The sequence below is a fragment of the Perognathus longimembris genome, chromosome 17 (assembly GCF_023159225.1).
Source record: "Perognathus longimembris pacificus isolate PPM17 chromosome 17, ASM2315922v1, whole genome shotgun sequence".
NCBI lineage: Eukaryota > Metazoa > Chordata > Mammalia > Rodentia > Heteromyidae > Perognathus > Perognathus longimembris.
Genome location: NC_063177.1, coordinates 24,190,006 through 24,215,748, shown reverse-complemented (window position 1 = coordinate 24,215,748; position 25,743 = coordinate 24,190,006). Strand labels below are relative to the sequence as shown.

General features: G+C 50.1%; 2 protein-coding genes across 4 annotated transcripts in view; one reads left to right on the top strand and one right to left on the bottom strand.

Annotated features, from left to right (window-relative positions):
* Positions 1 to 21,679, top strand: part of Mmp28 (matrix metallopeptidase 28) — a 27,398-nt gene extending 5,719 nt beyond the window's left edge. Inside the window, exons 2-8 of one of the 3 annotated variants that reach the window (XM_048366341.1) lie at positions 10,404 to 10,483; positions 10,650 to 10,837; positions 15,398 to 15,622; positions 18,234 to 18,479; positions 19,547 to 19,696; positions 20,003 to 20,170; positions 20,878 to 21,679. In XM_048366341.1, coding sequence (XP_048222298.1) covers positions 10,404 to 10,483; positions 10,650 to 10,837; positions 15,398 to 15,622; positions 18,234 to 18,479; positions 19,547 to 19,696; positions 20,003 to 20,170; positions 20,878 to 21,272 — 1,452 coding nt within the window. In that variant the 3' untranslated portion in view covers positions 21,273 to 21,679. Of the gene's footprint in view, positions 1 to 10,403; positions 10,484 to 10,649; positions 10,838 to 15,397; positions 15,623 to 18,233; positions 18,480 to 19,546; positions 19,697 to 20,002; positions 20,171 to 20,344; positions 20,533 to 20,877 lie in introns of those variants that run through there. The other 2 variants (XM_048366343.1, XM_048366342.1) reach the window with 2 other exon arrangements.
* C17H17orf50 (chromosome 17 C17orf50 homolog) lies at positions 21,350 to 25,743 on the bottom strand. Its single transcript, XM_048366118.1, has 4 exons — positions 25,736 to 25,743; positions 22,980 to 23,393; positions 22,728 to 22,891; positions 21,350 to 21,522 (listed from the first exon to the last, which is right to left on the bottom strand). Exons 1-4 carry the CDS (start codon positions 25,741 to 25,743, stop codon positions 21,350 to 21,352), a joined length of 759 nt encoding a protein of 252 aa, XP_048222075.1.

Here is a 25,743-nt window from a genome sequence, read left to right as displayed (position 1 = left end):
TACTGCCTCAGTGTTTTGAGATTACAGACATGTGTCACCACACCCAGCCATGTCTGGCTGGCTGGTTGTGTTCTGTGTTCCCAAGTGTTTGTTGTGTTTCCCCACATCCTGTGTGCATGGCTCTACAGGTCCCTTGTGTGCACAACAATAAAAGCTGAGGGTTTTCCAGAGTGGGCTTTGCCTGGGAGGAGATTTTCTGCTTACAAAGCTGTTATGAACAAGCTCATTGTTGTCTACTTGGGAAAACTAGAGCTGTTCACAATACTCAGAAGTAGGAAAAGCATCCACTGTTGAGTTGCAAGATTGAGAGTTAATAAATGACATCATTGCCCTGCTCCCTCCCCCAGCCCCCATTCTCAGCCAGACTTTATTCTATGCTTCAGCCACCAGCCTGTCCCAAGCAATCTATCCATCATTATCATTGGCTTTGCCTGGCTCCTCCCCCTCCCCCTCCCCCTCCCCCTCCCCCTCCCCCTCCCCCTCCCCCTCCCCCTCCCCCTCCCCCTCCTCCTCCTCCTCCCCCTCCTCGCCCAGGCATTGTCCTTGAGCTTATTTTCCTCAAGGCTAGCACTCTACCACAAGAGCCACAGTGCTACTTCTGGCTTTTTCTGTTGATGTGATACTGAGGAATTGAACCCAGGGCTTCAGGCATGCTAGGCAAGCACTCTACCACTAAGCCACATTCCCAGCCCTGCCTGGCCCTTCTTTAGAACAACCAGGCAATGGTTCCAGGTCTATCCTTCTGCTCAGGGATCTACCACATAACTATTTCTAGTATGAGGCGACACTTTGTTGTTGTACATTGTCAGTGCTTCAGTGGAGTAACCCCCCCCCCACCCCATGCAGTGTCTTTCTCCTACCTTGGAGCCATTCATTTGACTTGTGAGTCAGAAACCCAGAAGCCAGGGGTGTGGAAGCCATTCCCAAGAGCTCAGCGTAGTGACTCATGAGTATGGGGTGAATAGAAGCACAGAAGAGTCTCCAAAGAGTCCCAGAGGAACACAAATTGGTGGAAAAGCATTTGTCAAGCCAGTTTGAAAATCATGAAATCTGGCAAGAGCTGGGTAATAGAAGCAGGAACATAGCAGGGAGAGTCAGCTTAGTGCTGCTACCTGACCTCAATCTTGGAGCATTATTTGGTGCCCTAAACTTAGCTCCATTGCTTAGTGAGGTCCATATACCATAAAATATGGTTGCTTTGCATTAGAAAAAGTATAATAAGGGGCCGGGGATATGGCCTAGTGGCAAGAGTGCTTGCCTCATATACATGAGGCCCTGGGTTCGATTCCCCAGCACCACATATACAGAAAATGGCCAGAAGTGGCGCTGTGGCTCAAGTGGCAGAGTGCTAGCCTTGAGCAAAAAGAAGCCAGGGACAGTGCTCAGGCCCTGAGTCCAAGCCCCAGGACTGGCCAAAAAAAAAAAAAAGTATAATAACTTGGCCCCTGGGTGTGGTGGCTTATGTTCAGACCCCCATCTCAACAAATAAAACTGGGCATGTTTGTACACCTCTGTAATCCTAGCTATAGGATCATAGTCCAAGGCTAGCTGGGACAAAACTCAAGGCCCTGAGTTGAAACTCGAGTTCAGGAAGCAAGGGAGGAAGGGAGAAAGGAAGAAGGGGAAAAAAGGAAAGATTGTATATTTACATCTTCCTAAGTACAGGAAATGAAAGATGGAATGGAATCTAGTAAAGGGTTTGGACACAGCCGGTCAGAACTTTGGGAACATGAGGCTAGGGAAAAATAAAAGAAGGAGTAGGTGGGAGTCCAGAGGTAGAAAGTTGCTGAGCTGATCTCACTGAACTAAGAGCTTCTCTGGCCTCCAGAAGCCAGGAGTGAAAGAAAGCAAAGTCTCATGGAAGCAGAGGCTGGCCTTTTGGAATATCTTGTTTCTGGCCAGTTAGGAACCTGTCGTTTGCCAGACACCATGCTTGGGTGTGGTGGGAATGTGATCCTTGCCTATATTTAAAAGCCAAGCTGTCCACTGTCTGGAGCTTCTCCTTCACTCTTCTCCAAGACCTCCTTCAGAGAAGGAGTCAACACAGACAGAACCATCCCAGCCTTCCCTTCTTCTTAGTTGAGAATCTGTTCCTTTTTGAGGAGAGCAATTTGGCCCCTCTCAGTCAATGTGAAAGCCTCAGTCACTTGTTCTGAAGTGAGGAGCTGGGGATATGGCCTAGTGGCAAGAGTGCTTGCCTCGTATACATGAGGCCCCAGCACCACATATACAGAAAACGGCCAGAAGTGGCAATGTGGCTCAAGTGGCAGAGTGCTAGCCTTGAGCAAAAAGAAGCCAGGGACAGTGCTCAGGCCCTGAGTCCAAGCCCCAGGACTGGCAAAAAAAAAAAAATCTTGTTCTGAAGTGAAGCAAAATGCCCTCGGGTAATGTCTGAGGCTCTGGATTCAAGTATTGAGTCCATCAATCACCAGGATCACTTCAACAAGACCCTGTCCTCCCCTGGAACTAAATGTTTTTATCTTTAAAATGGAGCTAACACCCATTTGTAAGGAAATGGAAGGACTTGGAAAAAATTATACTAAGTGAAGTGAGCCAGACCCAAAGAAACATGGACTCTATGGTCTCTCTTATTGGGAATAATTAGTACAGGTTTAGGTAAGTCATAGCAGAGGATCACAAGAGCCCAATAGCTATACCCTTATGATCACATAAGATGATGCTAAGTGAAATGAACTCCATGTTATGGAAACGATTGTTATATCACAGTTGTAACTACTTTCAACGTCCCATGTGTATCTGTAGCTTCTATTATTGATGATGTTCTTGTATCACCTTCCTGTGGTTGTACCTACACTATCTCTGTAATCTTATCTGAGTATATTGGAAACCGTGTATACTGGTATTAGAACTAGGAAATTGAAAGGGAATACCAAAATTTGAGAGACACAGGGTAAAAAAAGACAAACAACTACAAAAGCAATACTTGCAAAACTGTTTGGTGTAAGTGAACTGAACACCTCATGGGGGGAAAGGGAAAGGGGGAGGAGGAAGGGGGGTATGAGGGACAAGGTAACAAACAGTACAAGAAATGTGTCCAATGCCTAACATATGAAACTGTAACCTCTCTGTACATCAGTTTGATAAAAATTTGAAAAAAATATGAAGAAAATGATAAACAATAAAAATAAATAAATAAAAATAAAATGGAGCTAACAAAAAAAAAAAAAAGAAGCTAACACCACCTGTCCTGGATATGCCACTTGCAAGGCAATTGTGAAGTTGAAAAGAAAGGAGGCCATCTTTAAATGTCGCTACATCTGTCAAGGGCTTGTGGTGTTCCTGATTACTGGCAAATGTCTTTATGTATAGAACGTGTCAAGGCAGAATGCCAGCTATCAGCCCTGGCATCTTGACTGTTTGAAATGCTAACATGATAAGCAAAACTGACAGTGCCACTATGAGACAAAAATAATGACAAAATAGAATATAAAATGGACTACATTATAGGGAAAGCAACATGGTCCCGGCATTAAGTTTGCAAGTATGAGATCTTTTCATTCTTGGCTTCATTCTAGCTGCTGCTGACATTCTTGGATGTAGAGGATAGCAGGGGCCTGAGTTCTACAACCATCTACCAAACATAGTTTCTAGTGATAAAGCTCTGTGACTAAACACACACACACACACACACACACACACACACACACTCCACACACGTGGTATTAGGGTTCAAAGCCAGGGCCTCAAACATGCCAGGAAATTGCTTACTAGTTGTCCTATGCCCCTAGTCTTTTCCTCTTTTGTTGGTGGGGTTTTTTGTTTGTTTGTTTGTTTTGTTTTTGCTTTTTGGTTTTTTTTGTGGGTTTTTTTGGTCAGTTGTGGGGCTTGTACTCTGGGCCTGGACACTGTCCCTGAGCTCTTCAGCTCAAAGCTAGCACTCTACCACCTGTTTTTGTTTTTTGAGTCTTACTAACCTTGCCCAGACTGGCCTTGAACTTGAGATCCTCCTGCTTCTGCCCCTCCCCAAATAACTAGAATTATAAGCATGTGCCACCACACCCAGCCAAAAAGTCACTTTTTTCCCCCCAATAATGTTTGGGTCTGAGCTCAAGGCCTACAACTTGCTAGACAGGTACTCTACTGCTGAGCCATGCCTCAGCCTTTCCTGACCAAGCTGGCTTTGAACCATATCCTCCAATCTCAGCCTCCCGAGTTGCGAATTACAGGCATGAGCCATGGGCACCTGGTTCCCAGAGCGTTCTTACTGAATGTTTATATTACTGAATGTTTATAATGCTTCTGTGAGAAAACCTTGATTTTTGCATTGGGAAACAGGGAGGGTGACACAGCTAGTCAGATACATACGTGAGCTACCATAATTGATAACGTTGGAATATATTTTAGGGCCTTCATCCAATGGTCACATTTTAGGGAAGAGGATCCTAAGGCTGAGAGAGCTTATACCTCAGGACACAGAGTAACAACATCAGGAATAAAACTCAAGCCCCTCTGTCCAGTGGCTCTTGCCCTGCCAGTCCCATGACTCTGAGCTCCTGATTCAGCCCTAGGATTCATCCTGGTACACCTCACTGTTGGTCATACCCTGCTCATAAATGGCCCTTCCCCAGACTGTGCACAGCCTCTCATGACAAGTCAGGACAGAGGCAGGACTGGAGCCACCAGAGTGGCAGTCCCACCTTCTGGCTGGTCTTTTAGAACTGTTTTCAATTTGCCTAAACACCTCTGCCACTCCCAGAGACTCTCAGAGGTGACTCCCCAGGAAAGCGGCTCCGTCTGTACCCAAGTGAGTGAGCCTGTTGGCACAAGCTTTTAGACCAGGACAGAGTGAGTCACCTAAGGGCCACAGCCCGTCTATGTTCATTTACAGCCTTGGGCTCTGCAGAAAAGAGGGAAGATGGAGACCAGGGAAGACAAAACCCTGTGAACTTCAACATCTAGGCAGGAGAAACATCCCACTCACTGCCCCTGTGAAGGAGCGAAAAGATGACCTAGGCACAACTCAGAGTTCCTAAGACATCAGGACAAGCCCTCAGGAGATAGAGGCCAAGGGGAGAAATGACTCGGCAAGTAGGACTGTCTCCTACTTCCACATTGTCGGTGCTTTCTCCACCATGAGGCCACCTCTGCTCATGCTCTACACCCCTCCTTTTCCTTCCACGGGTGGGGTAGGGTGTTCATTTTACTTTTGCAAGGGGAAACTGAGCCACAGAAAATGAGCTCACAGGGGCTGGGGAATGTAGCTTCATGGTAGAGTGCTTGCCTCCCATGCATGAAGCCCCAGGTTCGATTCCTCAGCACTACATAAAAAGGAAAGAAAGAGAGAGAGGGATGGGGAGAGACAGAAAGTGGGCTCACAGTCAAGAGTTGAGTCAGTGGGAGTCTAACTCTGCTGCCTCCTCACAAAGTGAACGCTTAGTACTGACAGTAGCAAAGGTCCTTCCTACAGACTGTTTAAAAATGTTTAATATGTGCATATTCATCCTCATAGCTGGAGAGTCCATAAATCCTGATACTCCCCCATCAAAAGATTAAAGTGCTCTTACGGACATCTAAACTGTGCAGTATTTCAAATGCCTTTTTCATTCTTTCCATGCCTCTGGGTAACAGGTCCCCCAGGGAGGTGCTCATTCTGCTCACTAGGAATTCCACCCTGCCAGGCCACCACTGGGTCCCAGAGGTCAGCACTGCCCCATTGATGGCACTTAAAACAGCCTCCACCCTACCTTGCCTGCCAGAGAATATGAGGCCGCTGCAGCCCAGCCAGGAAACCGGAGACGCCGCCAATTTCCACTTTCCCCCACCCTCCTGCCCTCACTGCCCCCGAAGCTCCACTGTTCCAGGACCCCAGCCAATGCTCCGATAAGGGTTGGGCTGGGTTGTGGAGAGAGGAACGGGGCTATACCAGCCAGCTTGACCTGTAACCTAGTGCCTTCCAAGTCACTTGTCCCACAGAACTTCACTCAAAGGAGATATATTCATTCCCTGCCTTGTCTAGAAAGCCCACTGTTCATTCTCTCCTGGGAAACTGAAGAGGCTAGGAAGAGAACAGGTACCTGGCCTAACAGGGACAGGTACCAGGCGATAGCTCCTGAATTGAAAACAGAGTTGTCCCTGCTTTATTCAAAAACACTTCCTGTTCATTCCTGTCTCTAATCCTGGCTACTCAGAAGGCTGAGATCTGAAGATTGCAGCTGGAAGCCAGCTTAGGCAAGAAAGTCTATGAGATTCTTATCTCCAGCTAGCCACCAAAAAGATGGAAGTGGAGCTATGGCTCAAATGGTAGAGTGCTAGTCTTGAGAGAGATTAAAAAAAAATGCTCAGGAACAGCACCAGGTCTTAAGTTCAAGCCCCAGGACCAGCACCAAAAAACAAAACAAACAAAATAAAGGCTGCATACCAAAAGTTCACTTTCCCTCCAAGGTAAAGAATGAGATCGCATATCTATTGAACACTTTCTGCCAGGCCCTATTCTAGATGTGCATTGCTTTATTTCATCCTTTGAGAATCCTGGGAAGTGTGTCTTACTCTTACACTGGGATAAAAAAAAAACAAACTAAGGCACAGAGTAGGCAATTAATTTTTTCCCAGCCACCTAACAGACTCAGGATTGGGAACAGATCCTCAATCTCCAGCCCTGTGGCTATTCCATGTGGTCACATTCTTTTGAGCAGTAAGTTATTTTTCTGTTGAAGCCACAGGATCCTCTTTAATCCATTATACATCTGAAAGCAATGTACATTTACAAAAGGGAAGAGGAAAACAATGCTGATGACATGCTAATAAATCAATACAGAAAAACAACAACACAGACTTGGAAAGTGTCCTGCTGTCTAGAATGAAACTCCTTAGGGAAAATAGCTTTATTTTATGAAAGTAGCCTTCAGTGGAAGCTGGATGTAAATGAAATCCACAAATAGGAGGCTGGACACATGCAATGACTTAAGGACTTGCCAGTCTTCTCTCTTAGTGTCTAGTTTCATTCCCAGCCATGTGTTTTCCTTGGGGCAGCAATTTTGATTGGAATTACTTTTAAGACTTACAACAAAGAAGGCAAACTTGGTGTTGTGTGCATGTAATCCAGCATTAAAGGAGGATCTTTGCTGGGCACCAGTGGCTCACACCTGCCTACACAAGAGGCTGGGATCTAAGGATCTCAGTTTGAAGCCAGCCCAGGCAGAAAAGTCCCTGTGAGATCTTATCTCCAATTAGTCACTGAAAAAAACCAGAAGCAGAGCTGTGGCTCAAAGTGGTAGAGCACTAGCCTTGAGCAAAAGAGCTCAGGGACAGAGCCCAGGCCCTGAGTTCAAGTCCCATGACCAACAACAACAAAAAGGAAGAACCTACATAGCAAGTTTGTGGTTAGGCTGGGATATCTAGTGACAATTGATCTTGAAAGAAAACAGAGAGGGAGGGAAAGAGGAAGGAAGGGATGGGAAAGGAAAGAAGCAAAGGAGAGAGGGAGGGAAGAAAAGGTTAGAGTAAAGGAAGATTGAAAATTATTTCTGTCTGGATAATACAACAAGGAGGGGTAAAAATCAAAAGCAAGTTCATGTGTCTTCATTAGAATTAAGCAGTAGAGGTAACTTTTTTTCCTTTACCCAAAGTGACATTTATGGGGCTTTATCAGTGAGACAGGCAAGCAGGAATTCAAGCGCATGAGCTCCCCACAGTAGTGACACTACTGAGCCATTTTTCTCTCAAAGAACTTGTTCACTTGGAGAGCAGTGTAAATCCCTGGACTATGAGATGTTCGCTGTATTATACTGATTGCCTTGGAGGGGAATTTACATTATCTCCATGTTGAAAGACGGTGCTGCTTTGAGCTCTAATCTCACAGTCAGCATCGCTTCAACATCACAAGGTGATACAGCAGGCTGCTGCACCTGCTCTCCCCTCAGGTGTCCTCAGACAGCAAACTTCGGAGCCATCTGGAATTCTTCTCTCTTGCATTCTCTACAATGAATTCATCAGCAAGACTGAAATAAACCTGCACTTCCTACCCTAGCCTGCGTTTCTGCCCCTCTAACTTCTCTTTACCCTCCTTCTTCACACCCCTGGGACTTGAAATCAGGCCAGGAAGCTGTCCCCTCACTGTTTTTACTCAAGGCTGGCACTCTACCACTCATTTCCAGCTTCTCTCTGGTTAATTGGAGGGAAGAATCTCACGGCTTTCCTGTCTCAGTAGGCTTTGAGGTAAGGATTACAGACGTGAGCCATGGATCCGTGTGAGCCACGGAGCCACATGAGCCCTCCTTCTGTTCTTTGATCAGGTCAGCATCAGGACTTTTGCATGTACTGTTTCCTCTGCCAGCAATGCCCTTCCCCATCTCACTACATAGCTGGATGCATGTCATTCTTTAGGATACAGGTCTAATAATTGATCCTGGGTAGAAGTGTCCCTCTTAGACCTCCTGATTGCTCAGTCCCGTCACCCAGCTTCTTCAGAGCACTGATTTTTCTTTTCTGTTTACTTGTTACCAGTATTTTCATTGTCTGTCTCTAGCTATTCATGCATGCCCTCCTTTAATCAAATAAAAGAAGGTTTAGGTTTCTAATTCAAAAATACACATTTCTGGGGTTGGGAATATGGCTTAGTGGCAAGAGTGCTTGCCTCATCTATACAAAGCCCTGCGTTCCATTCCTCAGCACCACATATATACAAAACGGGCAGAAGTGGCGCTGTGGCTCAAGTGGCAGAGTGCTAGCCTTAAGCAAAAAGAAGCCAGGGACAGTGCTCAGGCCCTGAGTGCAAGGCCCAGGACTGGCAAAAAAAAAAAAAAAAAAAAAGCCACACATTTCTGCCGGGTACTGGTGGCTCACACCTGTCATCTAGCTACTCAGGAGGCTGAGATCTGAGAATCATGATTTGAAGCCAGCCTGGGCAGCAAAGTCCATGAGATTCTTATCTCCAATTAACCACCAGAAAACTGGTGCCACAGCTCAAAGTGGTAGAGCACTAGCCTTGAATACAAATGCTCAAGGATAGCATCTGGGCCCTGAGTTCAAGCCTCCCCATGACTGACAAAAAAGAAAAAAAAAAAAACACACGTTTCTACAAAGTCAACTTTTTATATCAATGATAAGGTTAAAGATAAGTGCATTTGTGCTCATAAGGTCTTAAATATGTTTGCATGGGGTAGGGAGAGTGGAAAGAGTTGTTTGGGAACAAGCCAGAATTTGAGAGATGATTCTCTGCCCAGCTGTGGCAGATTGACAGCACCCAATTAGTACCTGAGCATCATCTACAGAGATGAGATTATTTCTGAGCAAATGTGATACATATGGATGGTGTGTATTTACATCACACATCTAATAGCTGCTCTGTATGGAATTCTTCCTGTGTGATTGGTGCTGTGTTAAGTGCTTTATTACTGCTATTGTGGTTAGAGTGAGTACTTAATGAAGTCCATTTTATGGTGGAGAAACCTGTGGTTTAGAAGGAACATACTTGCTGGAGTTCAACTGTAGGCCAGCCTGAGTCCAGAGCCCATAACTGTTCAGCATGCATGCTAGATATCTAATAATGCCTCAAGATAAGAAAGCCATGGCTGGGAATGTGGCTTAGTGGTAGAGTGCTTGCTTAGCATGCATGAAGTCCTGGGTTCGATTCCTCACTACCACATACACAGAAAAAGCCAAAGTGGCACTGTGGCTCAAGTAGTAGAGCACTAGCCTTGAGCAAAAGAAGCTCAGGGACAGTGCCCTGGCCCTGAGTTCAAGCCCCAGGCAGGCAGAAAAAAAAAAAAAAACTAGGCCTTCAGAAGCATTGTGTGAGCAGTTTGCCTGAGACCATCCAGAAAGTGAGTCAACAATGGCCTAGAACTGGATCCTTTTGACTTGAATCCTGGAATTCTTTTTTTTTTCTTTTGTCAGTCATGGCACTTAATGTCTGGGCCTGGCACTGTCCCTGAGCTCTCCAGCACAAGGCTAGCAGAGCCACTTCTAGTTTTCTGGTGGTTAACTGGAGATAAGAGTCTCATGGACTTTCCTGCCAGGGCTGGCTTTGAACCACGATCCTCAGGCTCCTGAGTAGCTAGGGTTACTAGGGTTACAGGTGTGAGCCACCAGTGCCCGGCTGAATCCTGGAATTCTTTTTTGTTTTTTCTTATTTTCTTTCTTTCTTTTTTTGCCAGTCCTAAGGCTTGGGACTCAGGCCCTGGCTTCTTTTTGCTCAAGACTAGCACTCTACTTCTTGAGCCATAGCACCAGTTCTGGCTTTTTCTGTGTATGTGGTGCTGGGGAATTGAATCCAGGGCTTCATGCGTGCTAGGCAAGCACTCTACCGCTAAGCCATGTTTCTGCTATAGTTTACAGGCCATCATGGTACATGAGAAGGATGTATGTGCCTTGGCCACTAGCATACCAGGGCAGGGGACAGGATGCTGTGTGGTAGGAAGAGCTGATGTTCCTCTCTCCCCCAGGCCTTCCTAGAGAAGTATGGTTACCTCAATGAGAAGGTTTCCAGAGCTCCAGCCTCCGTTCGATTCAGCAATGCCCTCAGGTAGGATGGAGGAACGTGGAGGACTTAGGGGTGCAGGTTGCAACGTTCTCACTTTCTTGTCTCTCCTCCTGGAAGGCTGGCTGGCCATGCCCCGTGGAATGCACTTCTCTCCCCTGCTACCCACCCCTGTGGCTCTGTGAGCCTTTATTTCAATTCCTTCCGGCAGAGAGTTCCAGTGGGTGGCACAGCTCCCTGTCAGCGGTGTGCTGGATGAGCCCACTTTGCGCCAGATGACACGTTCCCGCTGCGGGGTGGCCGACACCGGCAGTCAGGCAGCTTGGAGGGAGAGGACCAGTGTCTTGTTTGCTGGACCCCAGGCCAAAATGAGACGCAAGAAACGCTTTGCCAAGCAAGGTGAGCACTGTTGACTTCCAGATTGAGATCCCCAATATACTCAATATACTCAAGACCCACCTTTCCCTAGGGCAAGGAATGGGTGACAGGTAGGACCTGTTGATTCAAGAAGCATAGTTGTGAATACAGTCATTTAAATCGCAACTGACTTGCATTGGTGAATTTTCTTTGTGTAAGTATTTTCCAAATCAAGCCCTATCAAATCCACGTAATTTCTTGATCATTGTTTAATGCAGGGCAGTTAACCGGTTGCCAACGTTTTTCATTTCTGTTTTCTGAAATTACTTCCATCAGAATCAATTCCTTTTCATAGTAAGTATTCCATGAAGTTATGAGCCATCAATCAGTTTTATTTTCTTCGGAGCACACTTATTAACAGCATTATTGAGAGGTAATTCACTTACCATGCAATTTACGCACTTAAAGTGTCTGAGCCAGTGATTTTTTTTTTTTTTAGTATTGCCAGAATTGTGCAACCATGACCACAGTGACTCCTAGTTCCAGAACATTTTATTTAACCCACAAAGAAATGCATGCCCCTAGCAGTTGCTCCTTACTGCCTCTCTCGCCAGCCCCTATCAACTCCTTTCTGTCTCTGAGGATTTGTCTGTTTGGACACTTCATTGTAGCACATTCTACACATTGCAATATCTGCTGTGATTTTTTTTTCTTTGTAGCCTTGTTCTTTTTACGTCCTTTCCCTCCCTTCTCTCCTGTCGTGTATATGTGTGTGTGTTTGTGTTTGTGTGTTTGCATGCACACACACACGCACCAATGCCAAAACTGAGGCTGGAACTCAGAACCTTATACTCTCTCTTGGCTTTTTCACTCAAAGCTGGCATTCTATCACTTGAGCCTTACCTCCATTTCCAGCTTTTTGCTGGTTAACTGAAGATACGAGTCTCATAGACTCTTCTTCCTGGGGTTAGCTTTGAACTGCAGTCCTCAGATCTCAGCCTCCTGAGTGGCTCTCATTACAGGCATAAGCCACTAGCATCCGGCCTCCTCTGCTTTTCCTTCCTTCCTTCCTTCCTTCCTTCCTTCCTTCCTTCCTTCCTTCCTTCCTTCCTTCCTTCCTTCCTTCCTTCCTTCCTTCCTATTCCAGGGCCAAATGATACAGATGTAGTATTTATGAAGCTTTGATTCTTCTGTCAGTTTTTTTTAATGACATTTTACTGGGTGTAATTTTAGTATGATGATTGCTTTGACTTCAATCAATTTTTCCAATTTTCAAGGTTGCTAACAAGATGGAGTTTTTTTATTTCAGTCAGTTCCCATCTATAATTAATTTTACTCTGAGCACTCTGGGGCTTTGGGGCTCTTAATTGTGCTAACTACATTTACTGGCAGTGTTCATTCTGAATGGGAGCACAGGCCCTGTTTGCATTCATGTCTTTGCTCATCCTTAAAGAAACTACCCACAGCTGGAGGGCAGCTGCTTCTACATCCAGCTGCCAGAGATAACTTGTATAGACCGACCCCATTTCTGATAGAGCAAAGTGTCAGCAAAGGGGTCAGAATGTTCCTGCCAGCGTGTTCTGCATCTCTGGGCATGTTTTTGTGGGGGGCAGCAGAGGGCAAGAATGAGAAGGGAAGGAAAGGAGAGGTGTGAGCTCAGGAACTTTTGGTAGAACAGAGACACCATCATCCCTGGAGCTGGAAGCCCTGGTTCAAGTTTCAATTGTATGACCCTGGCCATGTCACTGCTCCTTGCAATTCATTCCCCTATTCTCCCTTGTACAGGATGCTAGCCTTGTCCGGTTGTAGAGAAGAGCCATCCCTGAGCACCAAGTTCAAAAGCTGGTGAGAATGAGTGAAAATTAGGGGACATCTCAGAACGTCTTGATGCTCCACCTGGGAATCCCCAGAAAGAAGCATTCTTTTTGCTTCTTTTTTGTTTGGTCATGGGGCTTGAACTCAGGGCGTGGGTGCTCTCCCTGAGTTTTTCTGTTCAAGGTTAGTGCTCTACCACTTTGAGCCACAGCACCACTTCCAATTTTCTGGTGATTAATTGGAGATAAGAGTCTCATGGACTTTCCTGCCCAGGCTGGTTTTGAACTGCAATCCTCAGATCTCAGCCCTCTGAGTAGCTAGGATTACAGGCATGAGCCACCAGCACCTGGCTCATCCTGTATCCTTATTTGCTGATTTGGAACCTCATTTCTCTACCTCCAGGTCTGATTTTTAGTCCCCTCTGTTCCTTCATGGAGCTGGTGGGGTGGTTGTGAATAGATATTTACAGAGTGCCCAGCGTATGCCAGGCAGCTTCATATTGCTATCCCATTGGAGCTTCAGACATTACCATGAATAAGCCAGACAACCTCACTTTCCAGGTAGGGAGACTGAGGCCTGGAGAGAGTCTACCATTGATGTAAGTGGAGGAAGCAGGATTCAAACTCATGTTCTTCCCATAGTGTCAGTTGCTTACTGGAAGTCAAGACTCCAAGTCCCTCCCAGGCAAAGATTCCTAGCCTTCTTCCCCTCCCCAGCTCCTTTTCCTTTCTTCTTCCCTTCAGGACTTTAAAGCAAGGGTGTGGTGGTCAAGGCCACAGGCGACTGATGCCTGGGGGCTGCCTCCAGGAATAACAGCCCTGCCCAGTTAGGAATGGAGGATAGGAGCCTGAAGCCGCCAGCCTTCTCCCAGAGAGGAGTGTGTGTGTGTGTGTGTGTGTGTGTGTGTGTGTGTGTGTGTGTGTGTGTGTGTGTGTTTCCAGAAGGGTAGCAGGGGAGGGCAGGGGAAAAGGCTCAGGCTTCCCCCACCCAACCGGGGCACTTCCTTAGTTCCTGGCAGGCATACCAGTGACCCCCCAACCCTGTCTCCTTCCAAGAAGAGCAGTCATCTTTCTCTGTTTCTGTGCCTGTCTATCCTCCTTGTCCTTCTCTAAACCACCACACACCATGCACACATACACACCACACACACCATACACACCACATCCCCCACACCCACATACATACATGAGTTTCACAGATGACTTTTACCCTGAGACCTTTCACTTTCACTGGCTCCCTAAAAACGGAAGACTTACCTACCTTCCCTATTCCTGCCCTGAACTGCAGAAGGGCAGAAGGAGCCTCTTCCGCTTGGCTGGAAGATGAAATGATTGGGTCCAGGGTGGAGTCTGGAATCCACTCACCCACAGCCGGCTGTGGAGGAGCCCACCATAGGCTGCTCTGTGCCCATCCAAGTCTCACAGTGACTGGCAAGAGTATTCGTTGAACAAAATGAGCCAGGGAACCCCAGGCCTTGCCTTCCCCTCCCTATCTCCCCCTTTCCTCATAATCCTTCCCTCTCCCTCCCTAAGGGTTGCTTACTGGCTGGGAGGCAGAGGCTGGGTGAGTGCCAGGCCAAACAAGCCCAGCATTGCCTTGAATGGCGCTTGGCTCAAGAGTGGGAGAAAGGACTCCCCCACCCACCCTCCTCCTCTCTCCCTGGAGGGGAGCAAATGAGCCCAGCTTCTGTGCTCCTGAAGACCTCCTTTCCTTCTGGAGACTCTCAGCCAAGCTGCGAGTGATGTTCTGGCAGATTTATGAGCCTGGCGTCCCAGCAAAGGGTCTGCTTATCTCTGTGGTGTAATGGAAGGAGCACTGGACTGGGAGGTCAGGGCCTGGCTCAGCGATTCACTCATTCCGTGGCTCTGGACAGGCCCCTCCCCCCAAGTCCCCAAGCCCCAGTTTCCTCCCCTACCACCTCCCCAGAGCCCAAGAGTCCTGCCTTTGAGCTATGAGCCTTCCACTCCGGGTCACAAAAGTAGGCCATGAGAAACTTGGAGCCAGACTTTCTAAACTGCCCTGTTCCTGGGTATGTGGCCAAGTAGACAGACCCAGTTTTGCCACCCAGGGCTGGCACAGAAGCTAGAGTGCCAGCTCCCAACGAAGAATCGAGATTTAAAGACGATTAAGAAGAGATGGAAAAGTTGTGGTTGGGTCATGACAACACACGCACTTTGTTGTTTGTCTTCACCTCAGGGCTCTCTCAGAGCCCCTGAGGAAGCCGAGGGAGTAAGGGGTCGGGAATGCACTTCAACCAAATGGGTCATTCAATTGTTGGCCAGCTGTAGGCCCAGAGGCCCTGGCAAGGGCAAGATGGAGCCTCTGGGAGGTGGCAGAGGTTGTGAGGGGGTGGAGGGATCTCCTAGGACTGTCCTAGCTGTGATCTCAGTGCCCTGGCCCCACTGTTTGTTCCCCAACTCTGAGGCAGCAGCTGGCATTGGCTGCCAGCAAGAGGTTTGGTTTCTGGCTCAGTTCATGCCAAGTCCTTAGGGTGAGGGGCTTCTCCTGGGTAGAGGCGACATCTCTTCCTCAGGCTGGATCCTCCCCAGGTCAAATCACTAGGCTGGGGACTTTGCAGGGCAAGGGTAGTCCTCCTGGTATGAGTGCTCCCCTGGGCAGTGGCCTGTTACCTGGGTCAAATGGAGGCCGTCCAGGGCAAAGGCTGTGTCTTCCTCCTCAGGTCAGAGGCCCCAAGGGGCAAAGCTGACTCCCCATCCTGCTGAGCCCAGGGGAACCTGCCCCAGGCTCAGCAGCAGGTGTGGCTGATGTGGCCTTTCTGGGTGGCAGGTCACAAATGGTACAAGCAGCACCTCTCCTACCGCCTGGTGAACTGGCCTGAGCAGCTGCCTGAGCCCGCCGTGAGAGGGGCCGTGCATGCTGCCTTCCAGTTATGGAGCAACGTCTCAGGACTGGAGTTCTGGGAGGCCCCAGCCACGGGCCCCGCTGACATCCGCCTCACCTTCTTCCAAGGGGACCACAATGATGGACTGAGCAACGCCTTCGATGGCCCAGGTGCTGACACAAAGCTGCTGTGCACAGCACAATAGGAGTGGAACCTGACTAGGAGAGGCAGTGTGTGTGTGTGTGGGGGGGTGACAATGCATTGTACACTCTCCCCAAGTCTATGGCTAAGCTGTACCTCCTCCTCAGTCTCCTTCCCTGTAATGTGGGAACGATGCTCCCTGCCCCATAAGGTACTACCTGTTTGAAGGGTTGTCAGATGAGCCTCTGTTTGGAAAGTGCTTTGCAAACTCCAAAGAGCATGTCTTATTCCAGGAGGATGTTTTGAAGTCCCTTTATCTATTCCCTGCTTCTAGCAGGCTTCTCTTCTCTTCTGCTTCTCTTACGCTCCAGAGAAGAGCCTTAAAAAAAAAAATCTAGAGGCTGGCCAGGTGCTTGTGGCTCATGCCTGTAATCCTAGCTACTCAGAAGGCTAAGATTTGAGGATCACAGTTCAAAGCCAGCCTGAGCAGGAAAGTCCATGAAACTCTGATTTCCAATTAACCAAAAACCTTCAAGTGGAGCTGTGACTCAAGTGGTAGAGCATTAACTCAAGCAAAAAAAAAAAGGTAAGGGACAGTACCCCAGACCTTGAGTTCAAATCCTAGTATTGGCGTACGTGCACACACACACACACACACACACACACACACACACACACACACAGAGAGATTCAGCGCTACCATTATCCTACCCCTACCCTGACAGCTACAGAGTGTTTCATAGACCCACAGCTAAGTTCTATTTGTCCCTGGTTTAAAGGCTTCTGGCTGCAATATGAGCTGTTCTTCTCCCATTCCACCCAACGTTGCCTTTCAGACCCTGAATAAGGGATATTTGCCATCTGTTTCCTGATGAGGAAGGGAAACCTGATGAACCCATCAGGGTGGAGACTTCCGTCTTGTGTTACCTGGAAAGTTGGTTCTCACCTCTCCTGCACTATCCTGTTTTCCAACAAGCCCATATGCAGCACAGCCCCTTCCCTTCAGGTCCTGCTCAGAGCCGCCAGGTCAAGATAGGGAGAAATCTGGGGTTTGCCAGCACAGATATGTAGCGCAGATGTGTGCTTGTAGGTGACTTACTTTCATAACAGAATGCACTACTAAGGCAGCATTAGTGTTTGATCAGTTGTTTAGATTTAATGAGCGACTCTCTGGGGATAAATGCTTTATCTCTTTCACTTTAGTCAAACCTGCCCACCACCTCACAGGGAAAGGTGAACTAGTGAACTTGGCTGGAAGCAGCTTGAGGCATATTCTAAACAGCAGGCTTATATTCCTCCAGCCCTTGGCCAGCTCTCCACGCCCACCAGGAGGCTTGCCTTTAACCACAGGCCCCTGACCTTTGTTGATCACAGCTTGGCTGGGCTTCAAGGAAGCTAGGACAACCCTTGGCTAGCTTGTAGGCCAACATTAGCAGTGCAGTTTTCTGACCCATGTGTCAGGGTCACATACTCTTGGGGAAAGTGAATAGTGAGAGGAGGGACCTTGGAAACCATATATGTAACATGTTCTATGTCCCCTTGGAAAACGTGAGAATCAATGATCAGCCCCACTCACTGTGCTCACTCCTATGATGAGCAAGGAGATGGAGACTCCAGAGCAGCCCTAGCAGAGGGATTGTAGGACTGCAAGAAAATTCATGCATGTGTTGGGCGTGTGGTTCAAGTGGTAGAACTGGCTAGTAAGTGTGAGGTTCCATGTTCAAACCCCAGTACATCTGGGCACTGGTAGCTTATGTCTATAATCCTAGCTACTGAGAAGGCTGAGATGTGAGGAATGTGGTTTGAAGTCAGCCTGGACAGGAAGGTCCATGAGACTCTTATCTCCAATTACAGACCAAAAAGTCGGAAATGGAGCTGTGGCTCAACCACTGGCCTTGAACAAAAAAAGCTGAGAAACAGCGCCCAGGCCCTGAATTCAAGCCCCCGGGAATTACACAAAACAAACAAAAATACATACACACACAAGCGCATGTATGAGCTGGGCTTGATTGTGTACACTTGTGATCCTAGTACTCAGGAGGCAGAAGCAGGAGGATCATGAGTTCCAGGCTAGCCTGAGCTACATAGCAAAACCCCATCAGAAAGAATGGGAGGGAGGGAAGAAAGATGGGAGGGAGAGAAGGGACACACACACACACACACACACACACACACACACAAAAGTGCATCCTATCCTAAGTTTAAGATGAATCCTGACACACCAAGCACCCAGGCTCAGAAGCAGAACAGAATGCCTTAGGATGCTCCTCCTAGGAGCAGCCACTATTCCTCCCCCTAGATCTTCTGTAAAGTAATGCGGGCAAGCATCAAATGTGGCACACCCAGGCACACCCACCTGAGCCTTCTTAACAACACCTTTTAGCGCAGAAAGCTGAGCTGGGGAGGTCAAGCTGCCTGTCCAAGTTCGCAGGGGGTCTGGCCTGACGGATCCTTCCCCTTGCTGCCTCTTAGATGGCTCCATACCCCACAGCTTAGTCATCTGCTCCCATCTCCACTCAGGCTTGACCCGACTGAACTAGAAAGGGATCCCTAGCCTGATGGCGCTTGGCTGGGAAGGAGGGAGCCGGGGGCGGGAGTGGCCGGCGGGGCTCGGGCTGACACTCCCCGCGCCGCCCGCAGGGGGCGCTCTGGCGCACGCCTTCCTGCCCCGCCGCGGGGAAGCGCACTTCGATGGAGACGAGCGCTGGTCCCTGAGCCGCCGCCGGGGGCGCAACCTGTTCGTGGTGCTGGCGCACGAGATCGGCCACACGCTGGGCCTCACCCACTCACCTGCGCCCCGCGCCCTCATGGCGCCCTACTACAAGAGGCTGGGCCGAGATGCGCTGCTCAGCTGGGACGACGTGCTGGCAGTGCAGAATCTGTATGGTGAGCACCCCTTCCCGCCCCTGCACCCCACACATGCTACCCCTGTCTCCTCCCCCCATCCCGCCTCCTGGATTCTCCCATCCTGAGCTCACCCATCACCTGGTCTCCATGGTGACACCAATCCTGAGATCTTCAGGCTCCTGCTCCCCTCAGGACAAGACACTCCCACCCACCCCCAACTCTCCATGGGTCCCTGCACACCAGTTCCGGTACCCCAACCCCCACTCCTTGCATTTCAGTTCTGAATTCTGCCTCTCACATGGGGTCGCAGCCCTATCCTGGATCCAATCCAGCCCACCTGTCTCTCATCCTCCCTGCCCCCAAGCCAAGCTTGCTCTCTACCAAGCTGTCTCCCCACTTCAAACCCCGAGAGGCGCAGGTCACTCGAGCCGAAGCCTGTTCTCCAAGAGCAATTTTACCATCTGTGAAGAGAGATCATTAATTGGGACTCTGCTTATCCCACACCGCACATTGCTATTGTACTAGCAAGTGCCAAGACTGGGAAGTTCACTCAGAGTAACAGTAAGAAATCTATCATAGGCCAGGCACTTAAGCATGCAGCATGCCCCCAGTATCTTTGTTCACAGCTGAGGAAAAGGGGGCCCAGTGAGAGTTGGGTGAGTTGGCCAAGATCACAACTTGGAAATTGTAAACCAGGCAGGATTCAGGAGCTGGTGCCCGATTATAAGCTTGTTGGCAGCCCTTCAGAAGTGGAGCACAGTGTTGAAATGATTGCGATTACAACAGTAGTTAGCAGGCGGGGGACCTGAACCCTGCCCTGGAGCCACTTGTGTTGCCCAGAACTCAGGAAAGAACCCCTCCACCTCCCCCAACCCTTAGCCCCAAATCTTTGCTTCAATTATACCTCAGTAAGTCCCTCTTTCCCAAGCTGTAGGGTTTAATGCTCTATGGACGGCATCAACAACCAGAGCAGCTCTTGCCTGCCCTCTTTCATCTTGCCCACCCTTCACGTGAAATCATCATGACAGGAGTGGGGGGGGGAGTCCTGAGCATTCAATATACCCCCATTTCAAATCCCCTTCCCTCTTCTCTCTTTGCCCTTAAAGGGAAGCCCCTGGGGCGCTCAGTGGCCATGCAGCTCCCTGGAAAACTATTCACTGACTTTGAGGCCTGGAACCCACACAACTCCCAGGACAGGCGCCCTGAAACACGGGGTCCTAAATATTGCCACTATTCCTTTGATGCCATCACTATAGGTAAGATGGTCCCACCTGGGCCTGCCTTCTCACTCACCTCCTCTTCCACAACCCCAGGGCTCCCCAGGGCTGGAGCACAAGGCCAGGAGTAGGTTCTACTGTCTAGAAATCCCAAGCCACATACAAGCCACATCCCAGGCTCTCAGAAGCAAAGCACTGCTCTCTCCTGCCCACTTCCTTCCCTGCGCCTGTGCATGCCCCACCTTCTGCTGTGGGACCTAGAAACTAGCGTCTAGGACAGTGCCTTCCTGGAAAGATGGTAGAAGGCTGATAGCCCTTTCTCACGTCTCTCTTATCCCTGGGCAGATGGGCAACAGCGACTGTACATCTTTAAAGGGAGCCACTTCTGGGAGGTAGCTGTTGATGGCAATGTCTCAGAGCCCCGCCCACTACAGGAAAGGTGGGCTGGGCTGCCCCCCAACATTGAAGCTGCTGCAGTGTCACTGGACAATGGTGACTTCTACTTCTTCAAAGGTACTAGCCCTGGGGAAGCTGAGAAAATTGAGAATGGGGGAAGGGTCTGCCCAAGATTGAAAGAGGGGAGTCCAGAGAGTGAGGCCCTGGTGGGGCCTCTTCTCACCAGGAGAACCTGTGACCGAGGGAATGGATGCCCTTCGGTGATGGAGTGGGTGTCCTGCTTGTTCCCAGCAGCATTCTGAGAAGAGTCTAGAGGGAAATCAAAGATGCTCTTGAGCTCTGAAATTCAGCAGAGTGAGTCGTTCTTGGAATTCTGCAAGGGCTGTGTGAGAACGGGGATGTCAGTAACTTTTGGAGCTTGCATTTCTTGGAGAGTGATGATACTTCAGGTTTATTGGGAAAGAGGATAAAAAGTTGGGCACCTGTGGTTCATGCCTGTAATTCTAGCTACTCAGGAGGCTGAGAACTGAGGATCGTGGTTCAAAGGCAGCCTGGGTAGGAAAATCCATAAGACTCTTATCTCCAATAAACTACTTAGAAAAAGCTAAAGTGGCACTGTGGAAGTAAGATTGTTCCTTGTGCTCTGTCCTCTGCTGACACCTACCGGGTGTCTAGACCACGACAATCTCTTCCTGGCTATCCAAAACCAATTCCTAGTGTAGTCCCCAGTGCTAACAACCTTGTGCTCCATCTTGAGGGGAGCAGAGGTGGAGGACCAGTGGGTGAGAGCCTCGGCTCACCCTGGCTCTCCCAATGCTGAACAGGGAGTCGATGCTGGAGATTCCAGGGGTCCCAGCCAGTATGGAAGTCTTCACAGCTGTGCCGAAGAGGGGGCCTGCCCCGCCACCCCGATGCAGCCCTCTTCTTCCCACCTCTGCGACGCCTCGTCCTCTTCAAAGGTGCCCGCTACTATGTGCTGGCCCGAGGGGGGCTGCAAGTGGAGCCCTACTACCCTCGCAGCCTGCAGGACTGGGGTGGAGTCCCTGAGGAGGTGAGCGGTGCTCTACCCAGGCCTGATGGCTCCATCATCTTCTTCAGAGATGACAGCTATTGGCTCCTTGACCAAGCTAAGCTGCAAGTGACCACCTCAGGCCGCTGGGCCACCGAACTGCCTTGGATGGGCTGCTGGAATGCCAACTCAGGGGGTGCCCTGTTCTGATGGCACTTCACCCCAAATGAACCACTGGTGCCTTCCTGCCCAACCCTGCCCTAGGGGCAGAGCCTATCTAAGAAGCCTCAGCCTCTCTGGAGGCAACAGTGGGAAGTTAGCAGAACACATGTGTTCCCTGGAGAGCCTGGTGTCTCAGGAGAAACCAAAAGAGTCCCTTTCCCCAGAGGCTTCTCTCCTCCCTCGGCCTTGGGAATTGTGTTTCTTCTGTTGAAGGTGAAGTTCCTTCGAGGAGGCAATACTGCTGGAATCCAGCGAGGGAGGCTGCCAAAACTTCACAGAGGGGTGAGGAGTATTTTACAAGACTGCCCTGCCTCCTTAGGGCCTGTGGCTCAGTTCTTGAGTGAGTGGGTACATACACATACACACACACACACACACACACACACACACACACACACACAAAATATCTTCACCCCTTCTGCACTGCCCTCCCCCCCGCCCCCCGCCACCCCGAGGCCAGATGGAGAACCTGAGGAACCAGGAGATGTCAGAAAAGTCTGAAGTCTGCCTGCCCCAGGCCTGGGGAATGCAGCTGCCTCCAGGCTTTGGGGGGGGGGGGGCGGGAACTCACTCTCCAGGCCACACACAGAGCATTCCCACTACTGCTGCTGTGGGGCCAGGAATAGCTAGGATTCCTGGAGAAGGAATCAGTTCCCCAGCCTCTGTCTTCTGCCTCAGCCAGTCTCTGCATTTATTTTAGCATCTGGGTCTTCGGCCTTCTCCACCCCACCGCACCTGCCAAGCCTCATGTGAACATACACAGTGACCTCAGCAAGCCTGGCTTCCAGAGAAGGGAGAAAGGTCTGGCAGGGGTCCTGCCTTCAGCCCCCTCCCTCCACTCCCCCCCCCCATACTGGCCCTATGCCTTCTTTTCTTCTCAGCACAGCAAAAAAGGGTGGCCTCTGACTTAATACTTGGAGACAGATTCCTTGTCCTGAAAGCTTCCTGCAGGCCCTCTCATTTCTCTAAGTTGGACCCACGGGAGGGCGCCCTGTTCATTACTCACCTCAGTGCACTGACACTTTGATTCAAGGCTTTATTGGGTGAGGGAAGTGGGGAGTTTCTCAGAGTAAGGAGGGCGCCCGGGAGGGTTTACTTCTGCCCGGAGGACCTGAAAGAGACGCAGGTGAGCTTGGGCTGGGGACGCGGCTCAGGTGAGCGGTAGGTACTGAGAGTCCTCGCAGGAGGTGACGCAATGACAGAAACGGGGTTCCCAATCATGCGGGGCTCTGCTAGATGACAGGTGGGCACCCACACCCTTGCCGCCGGAGGGAGGGCGCTCGCTCCCGAGAAAGGGGGAACGTGCTCCATGTCAGGGGAAGTGGAGAAAGCAGTTCGGGGAGACTTGGGTATCAGGCAAGAATGGAAGGCACAAAGGTCGAGACTGGGGTACCTCCCCCCTCCCGCGCGGGAGGGAAAGGGGAGACGGGGTCTCCACCTTACCCAGATCTGGGTGCTCCAGGACAGAGTGGGCTATGTAGGCCGGATGGCAGTGCAGACCCTGGCATTTCTTGCAAAACAGGATCTCGCAGCGCGCGCAGCCCCCGTGGCGCGGCCGCCCCCGCCGGGTCTCCAGCACGCACGGCTCCTCCGGGGGGCTCCGCTTCCTGCCGGCGGGGGCCCGGAGTGCTCAGTGCCCCGGCGTCCATCCCTCCGGAGGTGGGGAGGGGAGGGAAGGAGGACCCTCCCCCTCACCTGTCGGCGGGGGCCGCCAGGCTGGCGAGCAGCGCCCAGGGGCTGAGCCAGCTCCAGAAGCCGAGGTCGGCGCGCCGCAGCAGCGCCGCCTGCTGCGTGCTGGGCTCCTGGCGCAGAGGGCAGTAGGACACCGAGCTGCGCTCGCGGGCCTCGCGCGCCCCCGCCTCGTCCTGCGCGGCGCCCGGCGCGCCTGGCCTCGGCTCCTCCTCATCCTCCTCATCTTCCTCCTCCTCCTCCTCCTCTTCTTCCTCCCCCGAACGCTCCAGGTCTTCCTCGCGCTCCGCCTTCCTGGCCACGGTCTCCCCCAGTTCCTTCTTCCACAAGGGGGTCTTCACACCTGCGGGCCGGGAAGCGGTCAGTGCGGGTCCGCTGTCCCCCAGGGGAGGGCCTGGGCGCCCTGATGGCGGCAGGTACCTGATGGACAGTGTGGAGGGGGGGTGATGGAACGCCTCCCTTTCTCCCCCACCTCCACCCCCACTCCAAGAGAGGCTGAGCCCAACTTTTCCCGGATTCTTGTAACTTCGTAACTATAAGGAATCCTGGCAGGTCTCCTGGAGTCTGCCCAGCTCTTGTTGGTCATCTGTAGAATGGGGAAAGCAGTGCCTACCTCAAGGGTTGTGGGAAGACAGTGTGTGTACAGTGCCCCGGCCTCGGGCTTGTGGAGGGGGAGTGGGAGGAGGAGGCGGGCTGGAAAGCCATCAAGAACCTGTAGATTGCCAAGGAGGAAACTTGATCTCCGTGTAGGCAGTTAATAAACACGGATTGTCCTGATCGGTTGTCTTTGCTTTCTAAGTGACATTTCTTTCCTCAAAGTGATCGCTGGTGCAGTGTGTGAGCCTCCCTGTGTGACTATGAAATGCTTCCTGATGGGCAGGTCCAAGCAGAAGAGGGTCCCCCTGCTAGAGCCGATCAATTGGGAAAAGGCCGCCCTACGAGTGAGCCAATTAGGGACAGGCGTCTCCTTCTCCCTACTTCTGTCCAGCACAAGTGGACTACTGAAGAGGCCTGACAAAGTCCAGGCCAGACAAGGTAAAGATTGGAGCCCAGTCGGCGGAGTGATGAGGGTGTGAACCTCAAAAATACTCAGGAAGGAGAAAAGAGAGGACTTGTAATTACACAGATGGGTCATTAAGCAAAAGCTCAAATTCTCCTCTGGGATTGCCACGCTGATAGGCAGGTTGGTCCAAGGTAGGCCACAAAGGCCCTTATCCCAGTCCCCAGCCTGCCCTGAACCCCACTTACCAAGTCTATCCATTCTTCCCAAGGCAGAGCCTCCCACTTTCTGGTCAGACACTGGGATGTGAGGGGGAGCTGGGAGCCCATAGAACTTGATATGGTCTCTAGGGCCTCTATTGGCTCATGGGGATTGGGAGGGTGGGGTAGAGGAACGTTGGAGGCGGGGCTAGAACTTCGGCTCCTATAGAAATCCGCCAAAGAACTGCTACCTTTTCCCAGAGCCTCTCAAGCACTCAGCACTCATGTCCCTCCTACATCCACCGCCCCCCACCCCACCCTGGGACGACAGGAACCACCGCGGGTAGCGGTTTGGAGCCCTGACAGACTGGGTTCAAATCCTAGCTCTACCTACACGTGTAAGTCTTTTGACTTTCAGCAAAAATCTTTTCACAGTTGGGAGATCACAGCTGGAAGCTCTTCCTGGATGTAGATGCCAGGAGCAATCTCCTCAGGTGGCTCCTAAGATCTCAGGCTTACAGCAGGCACAGCTGTGCCATGGAGCCCAGGCGGAGGACTTGCAGGGAGCATCCCACCAAGACACCACCATCTTCTCATCCATCCATACTGACTCCTCATCCCAAATCTGTCCACCAGTCCTTTGCCATTGAGAATGAGCATTCCTTCTTCCTGGGGACAGTTTGGGGGCTTATGAGACGTTCATAAAAACGTGGACAGTCATAAAGACACTAGCTAAAAGCATGTTGCAAGTGTATCCCCTAACCTCATCATGATCTTCTGTGTGAGCACCAGCACAAGGAGAAGATGGTGTCAGAACACAGGTATAGGAGAGCCCTGAGAGAAGGGAGGAGCTACACTGAGAACCAGTGCAAACTCAGAATGGACTAGATCTCCATCCAAAAATGATAGCTTCACAACAGAAGAGCATATGCTGCATTTATTGGCAAGCTCAAGCATTATTTTTCTAACTCTCATAGTCAGTTATCAGAAATAAAGCTGGGACCTGATACTCAGACACTGAGATCTGAGGATCGTGGTTCAAAGCCAGCCCAGGCAGGAAAATCCTTGAGACTCTTATCTCCAACAAACTACTGAGAAAAAGCCAGAAGTGATACTGTGGCTCAAGTGGTAGAATTATAGCATTGAGCAAAACAAAAGAAGTTCAGGGATAGTGCCCAGGCCCTGAGTTCAAGCCCCAGTTCCAGAAAAATAATAACAATAAGACAACAGAAGGAGAAGGAGAAGGAGGACGAGGAGGAACAGGAGGAGGAGGAAAAGAAAGAAAGAAAGAGAGAGAGAGAGAGAGAGAGAGAGAGAGAGAGAGAAGCTAGGTATGGTGATTCATGCCTGTAATTTCATCAGGGAGGCTGAAACAGGTGGATTATAAATTTGAGGCCAGCTTGGGCTATATAGAAAAACCATGTTACTAAATAAACAAACAAACAAATGTAAAACTATAGAGCTTCACAGGCAAGCACTCTACCAGTTGAGCTATGCCCCAGATCTTTCTGCTTTGGTTGTTTTTTCTAATAGGAGTCTCGGTTTTTTTTTCCAAGGCTGACCTCGACAT